The 12,801-nt window shown below is 50.5% G+C and overlaps 2 protein-coding genes across 2 annotated transcripts; both read left to right on the plus strand.

Moving 5' to 3' along the window:
• Window positions 1-2,100: 2,100 nt before the first annotated feature.
• Window positions 2,101-4,033, plus strand: LOC127769690 (receptor-like protein kinase FERONIA). The gene has a single exon (XM_052295307.1). It carries the CDS (start codon window positions 2,311-2,313, stop codon window positions 3,850-3,852), a length of 1,542 nt encoding a protein of 513 aa, XP_052151267.1. The 5' UTR covers window positions 2,101-2,310; the 3' UTR covers window positions 3,853-4,033.
• A 2,702-nt stretch (window positions 4,034-6,735) lies between these two features.
• LOC127769961 (E3 ubiquitin-protein ligase ATL4-like) lies at window positions 6,736-8,422 on the plus strand. Its single transcript, XM_052295619.1, has one exon. The coding sequence runs from the start codon at window positions 7,004-7,006 to the stop codon at window positions 8,084-8,086; it is 1,083 nt and encodes a 360-aa protein (XP_052151579.1). The 5' UTR covers window positions 6,736-7,003; the 3' UTR covers window positions 8,087-8,422.
• The last annotated feature ends 4,379 nt before the right edge of the window (window positions 8,423-12,801 follow it).

Raw genomic sequence — 12,801 nt, forward strand, 5'->3', positions numbered from 1 at the left:
TTTTAAGAGATAAACTCAATATTTTGTTTGCCCTCCATTATCTTAGGTTCCCACAACCCAAGCAAATAAAAGTATTGCCTGACTTTGACATAGATAAATAAAGAATGATCACAGTAAGTTCTATCTCAGCTTGGTATTATCAGATGCTTTGGTTGTTTTTTAACTTGACCAAGCTTTAATGAAAATATAGCAACATTTTCAACAAACAAATATAGTATTAAAATATATTCATCGTTTGATTTAATGCGACTAATTTGATATTGTACTCGCTTTTTTTATAAACTATAGTCAAATTTAAAATAAAAGTTGATTAGGAGAAAAGTTAAAATGTGTTATAATATGAAACGGATGAAATACCTAAAAACCTAAACTTTACAAGCCAAACAGCAGCCTAGGTAACACAAAACAAAATATTCCTTGAAACAAAAACTCGTCGCTATCGCTAAAATAGTTTCACTTGAAAATTTGTTTAAGGCGCTGTTATTTTCTCCAACAAAAGTTGGATAAACTTTTGGATATTTGTGGTACGCTTTTCAAACTGATAAACGATGTGTTTCGTGCGAAAACTTTCTATATAGAACACAAGATCATACGTTAAAACTCAATTAATCCATTTTTCAAGTTTGTAATAATTAAAACTCAATTAATCATACGTTATTATCATCTCGTTTTACATGAAAATATCTTCATGTTCATCTTCACGACCTTCACACACCACCTAAATACAGAATTATTAGTAGCTACGAAAGCACATTCTTTGAACCAGCTACAGAAGACTAAGATAAGTCAGCATCGAACTACCAAGAAAGAAATTGAGCAGTCAGCATCGGAGACTCGGTCAATGATGTTCCGCTGGTGATGAACTGTATACCTCTTAGCTACTGGAGGCTACTTGTTATCCATAAGTTATTTTCACAACTACTCCTAATTGACACGGTGAGTATGATCGTTGGTGTGTTCCGCGGAGGAGTCGGCGACTATTTTAGCATATATTTTTTTTCGGCTGCTGCGAGTTGGTGATCCTATTGGTCTGTGGAAATGGACGCAGGATTACTGCCTGCACAGGTACAGGTGCAGACACGCCGTGGAAAAAAATTAGCATCAGCTTGGCAGCTTGGATCCAGTAAGACAAATCATGTACTACCTTTATCCTAAAATAAGTGCAGCCATATATATCCGTGTTTAGCGCTTTGACCATCCGTCTTATTTGAAAAATTTATAAAAAATATTAAAAAAAATAGTCATACATAAAGTACTATTCATGTTTTATCATCTAATAACAATAAAAATATTAATCATAATCTTTTTTCAAATAAGACGAACGGTCAAACGTTGAATATGAATAGTGCTAAAACTGCACTTATTTTGGGACGAAGGGAGTACAAAGTACAATAAGCCACCAGTTTTTTCTTATGCTGGTGTTTGTAACTGGATTCATTAACATTTAAATGAATGTGGGCAATACTATAAAGTCTTACATTGTGAAACGGAGGGAGTAATACAGTAAGTTTCTTGCTGGAATGTCAAAATAGGAGTGGACACATTTAGCATCAGTGAAAATTTTCTTTTGGGACAGAAGCGGCGAGGGACTGTCACGTAAACTTATCTCGCGTGGAACCTCCCAATAAACTGCGACCATTCGTACTATTACAACTACTGACCATGAGAGATCCCAAAGTCCAATTGAAACTGAAGGGCAGTGTTCCTTCTCTTCAAGCTAAATATATTTTAAATTAGATTTAAATAGCGAAAAATATAAAAAAAACAAGTTCAGATATATATAGTGCATGCACTTCACTTACCTTGATTTTCCTTTCATAATTAAATTTACTTGTTCTTCAGGGGACAAGAGTGAACATCCCACTAGGTTTAGAAAAGATTCAATCAATCAAATACTATTAAAGAGAACCGAAGTGGTTCGTTTCACCTGTTTATTTTTGTCCTTAAATCAGTAGTACTCCTAGCAAACGCCCCAAAGGCCAAAAATCTATCCTGGGCCGAACGGCACGTGCCAAATCGTTCTGCGTGTACTGCAGGGCCGAATCCGCGTCTCCGCCGAATGAGTAACCCGAAGCACACGGCATAGCCGCATGGGCGCCAGGGTGGGAAACTCGGTGCACCACAGCCGTTCTTGTTCCCCCCGCGCGATCTCATCAGCTCACCACTACAAAAAGTTTTCACGCACTCACCCAACCAGCAAGAACGAAGGAACTACCACGCTCGATCTTCCGCTGCGCGCGCCGATTTGAGCTTTACGCCGGCCTACCCAATAACCCAATCCAGCAAGAACAGCATCTACTCGTCCCGCCCATGGCAGGATCGACTCTGTTCCGATGGCTCTTCTTACTGCTGGCCATCGTGTCGCTTGCCGCGGCGGATAGCGGCAGCGGCGAAGCAGAGACCACCGTCCCCGGACAAATTCGCCTGAGCTGCGGCGCGTCTGCCTCCGCCACCGACGGGGACGGCCGGGCGTGGGACGGTGACGCCGTGTCCACGTTCGCGCCGTCGGTGACCGGCGTCGCGGCCGACGCGACGTACCAGGACCCCTCGCTGCCTTCCCCCGTGCCGTACATGACGGCGCGCGTGTTCAGCTCCAGCTACACCTACTCCTTCCCCGTCAAGCCCGGCCGCGTGTTCCTCCGTCTCTACTTCTACCCGTCCGCCTACGGCAACCTCGGCGCCGCCGCCGCCGCCGCGGACGCGCTGTTCGGCGTCACCGCGGGCGGCATCACGCTCCTCCGCGACTTCAACGCGTCGCAGACCGCGCTCGCGGTCGGCTACGCGTACATCGTCCGCGAGTTCTCGCTGAACGTCAGCTCCGGCGCCACGAGCCTCAACGTCACCTTCGCCCCCTCGCCGCGTGGCGCCCCCGGCCACGGGTCCCACCACTACGCGTTCGTCAACGGCATCGAGGTCGTGCCCACGCCGGACATGTTCACGACGCCGGTGCCCGCCTTCGCCAACGGCGGGTGCCCGAACCCGATGCCCCTCCGCGCCGACACGGCGTTCCAGACGATGTACCGCCTCAACGTCGGCGGCGAGGCCATCACCCCACGGGACGACGCCGGCGGCTTCTACCGCACGTGGGACAACGACGCGCCCTACATCTTCGGCGCGGCCTTCGGTGTGACCTTCGCGAAGGACAGCAACGTCAGCGTCCGGTACAACCCGCCGTCGGTGCCGAAGTACGCCGCGCCGGAGGGCGTGTACGCGACGGCGAGGTCGATGGGCCCGAACGCGCAGATCAACCTCAACTACAACCTCACCTGGATCCTCCCCGTCGACGCCGGCTTCTACTACCTCCTCAGGTTCCACTTCTGCGAGATCCAGTACCCGATAACGAAGGTGAACCAGAGATCATTCTTCATCTACATCAATAACCAGACGGCGCAGTCTCAGATGGACGTGATAGTGTGGAGCGGAGGGATCGGGAGGGCGGTGTACACGGATTACCTCGTCGTCACGGCGGGCTCCGGCCAGATGGATCTGCGGGTGGCGCTGCACCCGGACCTCAGCTCCAGGCCGGAGTACTTCGACGCCATACTCAACGGCCTCGAGGTGTTCAAGCTCCACAAGTACGGAACCCACAGCCTTGCCGGGCCAAACCCGCCGATCCCGCTGAAGCAGGTAATCAGCACGGTGGACGGAAGCAGATCGGAGTCCAGGAAGAAGAGCGTCGTCTGCGCCGCCGTCGGCGGTGTGGCCGCCGGTTGCTTCCTTGCGGTGTTGGTTACCTTCCTCGTCGCGTGGGCTGTCCGCAGGAGGCAGAGGAAGGCCGCGGCGGAGAAACCGGCTGATGGGCTTCTTGGCCCAACAAAAGGCTCCGCCCTTTATGACCCGGTCCAAAAATAAACAGGCCAATTTTTTAAGCCTTTTGTTTTGATAATATTATAGGGTATGTATAGCTATAATTGGGTTAACATGAAAGAATTATAAATGGGCCCAAAAACATCACATGCTTTGGCAATTTTTCAAGGAGAGAACTATATATTACCTCCCTTAACTATAGCATGAGCTCAAATATTTCCCTCAACCGCAATATCAGTTATCGCACATCTCTCAACTACCAAAACTTATTTAATTGAGATAATCCAAGAAATACCATTGACAAGCGTCCAAATCCCAAAAATACCATCGACAAGTGTGAGTTCCAAGAAATGTCATTGTACAAACAACTCTATACCAAAAATGCCATCGATGTTAGAATTCTGTCCATTCCGCGCCGTTAAGTTCTATAGGATGAACAGTATATTTAATGGCGCAAAATGGACGAAACCTTAACGGCGATGGTATTTTTGGGACAAACTCGTTTGTACGATGGCACTTCTTGAAACTCACACTTGTCGATATCATTTCTGGTACTTGAATGCTTGGTAATGGCATTTCTTGGATTATCTTTATTTAATTTGTCTCCCCAAGCGATTTTAATGATTATTTTATTTTTTTTGCCGGGAATAATTTTATTTGACATGACGCTGGCATGATATTACTTTTTTTTTTGGTACGAAACGCTGGCATGACATTACAATTAGAAAGAAAGAGGAAAAAATGGGTCTCAGTTGTCAATGATGAATGATCCACTCCTGTCCTAATTTTTATCCCTCTGTTTTTTTTCCCTCCGAGGTCTGTATAACTAAAATTGGGCCGTCCTGAAAGAAGTATATTAATGAGCCCAAAAATGTAACATGCTCTTGCAATTTCATCTCCATTTCTGTGTAGCGTAACTTTCCTTCTGTCTCAACGGCACGTCAATAAGGTGTGAGCCAGATGTTTGGATTAGGTTGTGGTTTGCCTTTCGCTTGTATGGGCGACCAACCAACAGGATGCTAACAAATTTGGCTGGTTTCGGTTCAGCATGCCTCACAAAGTTGGCACTTGCCACAATTCCTGGTGGACCAACCGAAATGCAAAAGCCCGGGGCAAAATTTTCCGTGTGTATCCAAGCAAGAAACCTCCTGCATGGTGACAGCATTTGCCTGTGATGTCACAGGCGAATTAGGTCACTTACGGCACCATCACCGAGATCGCATTGTGATCATCCTGGGTAATCAATATTAGTACACGTACATTGGCTGGATTTTCCTGAATAGGGCATAGTGCTTAGTACTAGCTCTAGCTCTGTTCAGTAGTGTTTCTGAATTGACTAATCATCGGTACTCCATGGCAGAGAAGTCTTTTTTATTTCCATGGCCCGTCAAGCAATCAAGTTCCATGTGACGCTCTTTTACCGTACGAAGCAATCCCGTTTCAGTGAAAATTAGGCAACCTCAAGCAATGGTTTCGGTATGGTCTCGATGTAATTTTGGTGTAACTGAAACTCTATGGCAGTAGTCTTGAATACTGTATGAAAGGAGGACCGTTCAAGTTATGCCTTTTTGGATTTTGGTAGTGCCATCCTCAAAGTAGGAGAGCTACTCCATTGGAAAGTGTAAGGCTCAACATCATCATGTCAGGACAACTCTAGTAAGATCAGAAAGAGTAAAGTGAACGAAGGGAAAGAAAAATGCAGGCAGCTCATGCTCATCATAATTTGGGGGAGGGGCACTGAATGCCATGAGGCAGCACGACACAGAGGCAGGAGAAATGGAGAATTCATCGCCACGGTGCCAAAACAAACCAAAGTCTTCGATCCCTTCTCCAGACATGGCACCCAGACTGTGTGGGTGGCCATGGCGATAGAAATATAACCCATTGAGAAAATCCGCATGCTAAGTGTGCAAGGCAAGCAACACTGCTTGCTTCCTTTGCTTTGGGTTAAAAAGCACGGGCTTGATTGATCTTTTGCACTAACAAAAGGGGCCTCGCCACTTGCCAGGATCGGTGCCAACACTTCACTCTAGTCGGCTGCGTACTCCAATACTCCATGCATGCCTGGATGATCCATTGATCCTGCTCTCACTGACAGAAAAAACAGGGTAGTAGCAGTCACAAGTAGCTCTGAAACTGTTTAATTAGTTTCCTTCTAAAATACTCCTGCTAATAGCCTGTCATTACCTGTGATGCTCAACAAGTGACAACTAGTACTGATATTTATTTACTAGTTAGCAGTACAAACATCAGTACTCTGTACTCATACCCTCAGCACTGACGCCTGGTGGGATTAAGAGATTGACCTGAATAATCGGAGATGTAGCCATGTTTCTACAGATCATTATCAGCAACATACACGTTGATTTATCATGATGTTAACACTTGCTGAGTTAGGACATCGAAGTATGTTTGTTTCCCTCTTGGATTAGTTTCTCAAATTCCCATGCTGATTGCACGTCATAGGTGCATCTAGCGAAGCAAGGGACCCACGGTCCGATACGTGTCTCATCATAGAGTTGATAAACACCGGACACGCAAATTAATATTTGGTGCCGCATTGCATTACAGCATTTTTGTACAACAACGGGTTTGCGCTGCTTTACGTTACCCTGGTACTTCACCCCTTGATCCAACGGCTTTTAATTGGTTTTACAGTTTGGTGAAAGGTACAGCATGAACACTGCGGTACAGGGGTACGTGCTGGGATGCAGAGTTTACTAGCATGTTCAGGTTTCATGCTAATCTGCTCTGCAAACAGAATCACTGTTGCTGCTGTAATGCAGTATTTTTACTGCGGATTTGATTCTTTGCACGTACTTAAGTTCACTAACCAGTGTACAACATTGTGCTATTGTGCAACAAACTATCGAATTGCAAACAGTTGAGCTGCTGTCTGCTCAACTGCTATGCGAAATTTTCCACGTAGCAGTAGTAGCAGAATTTCAGGTTGCAAAGGGCAGGCAGAGGTAGAAAAGTAGAAACCGAGACGTGGATTGGTTTCCAAGGCTGACCTCCACCATTTCTGGGATCTCTCCATCAGGAGAGTGCAAACCCGCCACTATTTACTTCCGGCCTCGGCTTCCGCACCACCACCACCGCGCACTCCAAAGAAACCCGGGGATAAAAGGCGCGAGAGGTCTCATTCTCGGGCGGGTTAAGTTAAACCATTCTCAAGCTAAGGCTAAGCCTCGCCATGGCGTCCACTCTCTCGTCTCCGTCGCCGCCGTCTGCCGATCCCGTCACCGGATCCTCCGACGCCGCCTCGTCCTTCCTCCCGTCTCTCCTCATCATCGCTGCTCTTCTTGCCTTCGTTCTACTAGCGTCGGTCTCGATCCACCTACTTCTCAGACTTCTGTCCAGGTCGTCGCCGCCGCCGCCGCCGCCGCCGCCGCCGCTCCCACGGACGCGCCGTGAGGTGCACAACGTCGAGGCGGCGGACGCTTCTCCGGTGCGGCGTAATGGGGTTTGTGAGGGGAAGAAGGAGGTGGTGGGCGACGAGAAGCAGCGGCTGATCGAGTCGCTGCCGCTGTTCACGATGGCGTCGTCGCTGGCGGCGCTCCCCAAGAGCTCACCGGACTGCGCCGTCTGCCTGTCGCCGTTCACGCTGGACGCCGAGCTGCGGCTGCTCCCGGCGTGCCGCCACGCGTTCCACGCCGCCTGCGTCGACGCGTGGCTCCGCACCACCCCGTCCTGCCCGCTCTGCCGCGCCACCGTCACGCTCCCGCACCCCTCGATCTCCGCCATCCTCGCCGCCGAGCAGCCGCCGCCGCCGGAGCCGAGGAGCAGGGACCGTTCCAGGAGCTTCCGCGTCGAGATGGGCAGCGTCAGCAACCGCAGCGCGTCGACGGCCACCGGCGGCAACGCCCGCCCCACCTACTCGCTCGGCACGTTCGACTACCACATCGACGAGGAGGTCGAGGCCGTCGTCTCCCGCGCCGCGCCCATGACAACCAGGAGCGCCGCCGCAGTCAAGGAAGACAAGCCAGCAGCCGAGCAGTCTCCACCGCCTCCCGGCGAGGCGGTGGCCGAAGCGGCGGGCGCGACGCGCGGCTGGCTGCGGGAGTACGTGGAACGGCTGGCCACCTCCGCGTCATCCCTGTCGTCCTTCTCCGGGCGGTGGAGCTCCCGGTGGAGCCAGAGCTACCAGAGCCACCATAGCCACAGCCAGGAGGAGCCATGGCTGTGGGACGCGGAGGCGGTGAGGATGTCGCCGCCGGGGACGGAGGAGGAGGAGACGGCGTTCATGGTGCTGTACCGGTGGATCGCAGGGGTATAAACGTAATTACCATAAAAAGGCACAGGAAGGCTTTCGTGTCAAATTGTCATCTTCAGATAGATAGCCTTCGTCAGGTACTCAGGTGAATGGTGAATCCAATGTTTTGGATGCTTCTGTGTTGACTCGATCGGGTACAAACTGGTAGGCGTAAGCAGTTTGCAGGCCTCTCTTTGCACATAGTTATCCTCGGAGTTCGGATTTTGGAAACCGAGGAGAGCATAATTAGCAGCCAGGGTAGGAAGGAATCATGCATGCAAAATATTGTTCTTTTCCGTGGACGAGTTTGATGCATCTTGTTTATTTTCCCAGAGATGTAGTAGTAGTTGTTGTTGTGTACTTTGTGTGACTTCATCATGTGTGTCACAACGTGTCAGTCAGAGCACCACCATGGAGGCGCCTGGTGAAATGGGAAAGAGTGCCTTGGCATGCCATGCGTGGCGGTAGCTATGAAACGTGAAATCCAATTTCAGAGTTCCGGTGCATCCATGTATAATCCAGCTAGTTCGCTGATGCTGCTTATTTCCATGTGAGCTGCTTGTTGCTTTGGTGGCAATGCCAGTGCACTGCACGGGCAGCCCGAGTGCGAGCGGCCGAGTATAAATTAAGCGGCAGAAAAGGCCCAAATTTGATCGGTTTCACCCGTTTCTCGTGCACACGCCGAGTCGCTGTGTTGACGGCAGTCAATGTGTCAAATCGCCTGCAGCAGCAGCTAGCTACTCTATCTAGCTCGCTGATGTGATTCGGGTCACCAACTCTATCGCCCATGCATGACGAGAGCACAGGTCTCCTGGTGGTCAAAACCACGACACAAGCGTTGCTGCCTTCACGCAACGACGCACAGATCCGACGACCTGCCTGCCCTTCGATCCGTAGATACGATTTGGTTTTGGTGCAACGATTGCATCTCGAGCGATCGAATAGTTTTACCATCAGATCTTGTCGTCATTAGCTGCATCCTGCATGCTGAATTGCTGATGCTTTTTGCTTAGCGGTGCCGTATTAGCTAGGTACGTTACGTAGCGAAATGCGCATGCGCAACTTTGGTACGGATGCAATTTACTGACGTACGGTGTGAGTACCGGACTACCGGTGCTGTCGAAACGAGAAGTGCAGACAACGTTTCGGTACAGGTACAGCCGTACGTACAGTGCGAAGTCACATTTATATTCGCCGGTGTTCCCGTACATACTACATACTGCATGGCTCGATCAGTTCGGCTCGTGGAGAGGTCCATGACTTTATTGTTATATACATTTACTAACAAAAGTGTCTGTGCGTTACACCGGGTGATTACGGAGCGTGTATATTGACCAAAAATATTGTTTGGTTTAGCAAAAGTGCCTTTGCATTGCAACGGGAAGCGTACAGATGAGAAGAATATGCAATTAATTAAAATATAAATTCACTGAAATATTTGGTATCTTTAAGTAGGTATGTATACAATTAAATACAAGTAAAGTAAGTGTGAGAAATAAAATGATATGGTTAAATTTAATTTTATTAAATTCTCCATGATTAGTTTCGCTCTTTGAAATTTTATTGGAATTTTCAGAGCTTAATTGCTAATTTTAATAATACAAACATCATTTAACAATTATTTAATTGGAAATCTTAATTAGATTTTGTTGGGCCGGCCGACCTACGTGCGGCCCATCACTGATGCGGCCCGATGATGGAGGCCGGCCCGACACGGGACGGCTCAGATCGGCTCCTAATCTATCAAAACCCCCAACCCAAATAAACCCTAACACTAATTTCATTCTTCCCCTTCCTCCCCTCCACGCAGGCCGCCTCTCTCCCCGCTGGCGGCCACGCCACACCCCCACCGGCGCACCTCTCCGCGCTCCTCCCCAACCGGCGACGCCTTTTGCCCCCCTCCCCACTGCCGGCGGCCTTCCCCACCGAGCAGCGGCGATGACAGCGGCAGCGGCGGCGACGACACACTCCCTCGCAGCGGGCGGCTGTGGCGGCGCGGCGATGGTGGCGCCCTCTCCCCACCGCCGGCTCCTTCTCTCCTCGTCGGGCGGTGGCCACTGCACCACTCTCTCGGCAGATCCGGAGGTGGCGGCGGTCGCGGGCCGGCGGCGGCTCCCTCCTCTCCTCTCGCCTCCCTCCTACCCCTGATCCGGCGGCGGTGGCGGTGTCGGCGGTGTCGGCGGGTGGGTCCGTGGCCGATGACGAGGTGGCGAGGAGCAGCGCGCTGCAGCCTCCGGTCCGGCTCACCCCTCCCTCTCCTAGTCATCTCGTGTTAATATGATGTTTTCTAATGATTCCGATTTAGATTTGGACTGGGATTTTGTGTTTGATTTAGATTTGGATTGTGATGATTTGAGATTGGAGAGAAGGTGTGCTCAATGTGGGATTCTATTTGTGTGATGATGGAATTCCGACTGGGTTTTTTGAGGGGGGACGAAAAATCACTGTATGGATGAGGTGACGACCAGAAAAATCCGAATATTTATATTAGTTATAGATATGGCTCGTGGAGATAATTATTTTTGGAGATGGTCTCAACATAAAAAGGCAGTGTTGGAATTGTTGAACAACCTACTATATCCTGCTTTGCTGACCACATGGAATGTCCTCTGGGCTTTGAAGGTAAACAATGCCTACCGGCCTTTTTTGGTCTAGAAACAAAGGGGAATAAGTCCACTTTGACTCCCTTAAAAGTAACCCGAATCTAATATGTGACCCTCAACCGTAAAACCGGATAGAACGACTCCCTAAACTATTGAAACCAGTGCAATTTGACTCCCTTGGTGGTTTTGGAAGGTGGTTTTTGCTTATGTGGCGCTGACGTGGCGATGTTGACCTAGTTTTCGTCCCACGTGGCGCTTACGTGGCATTAGAATTAAAAAAATCTATGGACCCACATGTGATTCACACAAAAAATATTGTGAGCCCCACTGACATGTGGCCCTATATGTCATTCACTCTCTCCTTCCCCCTCCCTCTCTCCCCGTTCTCTCTCTTTATCTCCCCCCTTTCTCTTCACCTTCTCTCTCGTAGCGTAATCTGCAGGCAAGGGTGGCGACGGCAAGTGGGAGCGGAGTGGCGGCGGCAGCGATGGCTGACGCGGCAGCAGCGAGCGGGGCGCCAGCTTCCCCATCGCCATCGACCTCGACCTCGGCGTATCCGCATGCGTGATGGCGGCGGTCTCCGAGAATGCAGTCCATGAACCCAGCCCAGCAATCCGGCCAACCCCCACAATGCTCCACGGGTCAGCCTCGGCAGAGTCGAGCAGCAGTACAACAAACACACCAATGTAGCAGCATAGGAGAAGGCGAGCAAGCAAGAGGATGTGTATAGCTGTATAGCTCGATTACTTCCTGCTCATCAAAAATCATGTCGAGAAGGTGATGATATGCCTCGCCTTCGTCCCAAGGCAGGCATCGCTACATGCAGACCATCATGGCCAAAGGCGAGGATGGAGCTCGGCCTCCTCCTGGCGCCTGGCCCAGGGGCTTCGACCTCTATGGCTGGGCGTACAGTGAGGGACTCCATCGGCACCACGGTGGGGATACTCTTTGGCGGGTGTGCTCGTTGGCGCCATCGCCGCCGCTGTCGGCACTGAACGTGAGCAGGCAAATCACCGGGACGCTGACCGACTTGACGTTGCGCGCCATCATGGGGGAGTGCGGCTTCCGGTGGCATGAGGAGTTCCTGGAGACGCTGGGCGAGGCGTAGAAGAAGGCGACTAGGTTCGGCGTCGCTGACCTGTTCCCGTCGTCGAGGCTCCTTCCTGCCGTCGGGAGCCGGAGTGGTGACGGCCGGCAGGAGCTGACACGGGAGCTAGCTGGAGCGGCGGTGGAAGTGGGCTGGAGCTGACGGAGGCTAGGAATAATCCAGCGCGCTAGTCAGAGGCAGCCGCAGCCGCAGCCGCCTTGTTGGAGGTCTATGGCGTGGGGTGGTTTCCACCGCCGCAGCCACTCAAGCCCCTCCTGTCGCCGCCTCCTTCTCCTCCGCCTTCACCCGCGTTAGCTCCAACCCGCCGCCGCTTCAGCTCCCGCTGGCCGCCAGCACTTCGGCCCCTGCCCCGCCGCCGCTCCAGCTGTGCTCCCCGCGGACGGTGGAAGGGGAGAGAAAGAGAGAAGGGAGAAAGTGGGGGAGGAAGAAGAAAGAGAGAGGATGACATGTCAGTGGGCCCTACTTTTTTTTATGACAAATGGGTCCCACATATATGTTTTTAATTAAATGCCACCTAAGCGCACATCAAGACCAGAGTAGATCAACACTGCCACGTAAGCACCACGTCAGCGAAACCACCATCCAAAACCGTTAAGGAAGTCAAATTGCACCGGTTTCAATATTTTAGGGAGTCGTTCTATCCGGTTTTGCGGTTGAGGGTCACGGATTAGATTCAGGTTACTTTTTAAGGGAGCCAAAGTGGACTTATTCCAAACAGAGCCCGAGTACCCAACCATACGCGCTCTACATGGGCAACGGCCCATCAGCGTGGCCAGATTGCAGCGGTCGCGGCCGAGGCCGAGAGCCCGATAATACTCGTGGGCCTTATCCGCTAAACGCTCATGGGGATCACGGTAGTCTAAGCCCATAGAAAACGGCCCATCTGAGTGGGCTAAATCGCTCAGGTGCTGGCGGTAGCCCATATGGTGATCTGAGCTTTTTGTTATTATTTTTTAAACAAAAAATACATAAATATAATTTTCTTTTACAAATTTACAAACATCATACTCCTTTCACCCTATGGGAGA

Source organism: Oryza glaberrima, chromosome 4 (assembly GCF_000147395.1).
Source record: "Oryza glaberrima chromosome 4, OglaRS2, whole genome shotgun sequence".
Classification (NCBI taxonomy): domain Eukaryota; kingdom Viridiplantae; phylum Streptophyta; class Magnoliopsida; order Poales; family Poaceae; genus Oryza; species Oryza glaberrima.

Excerpts from the sequence above, each read along its gene's own strand:
- LOC127769961 (XM_052295619.1), top strand. The coding sequence starts at position 7,004 with ATGGCGTCCACTCTCTCGTCTCCGTCGCCGCCGTCTGCCGATCCCGTC.
- LOC127769690 (XM_052295307.1), top strand. The coding sequence starts at position 2,311 with ATGGCAGGATCGACTCTGTTCCGATGGCTCTTCTTACTGCTGGCCATC.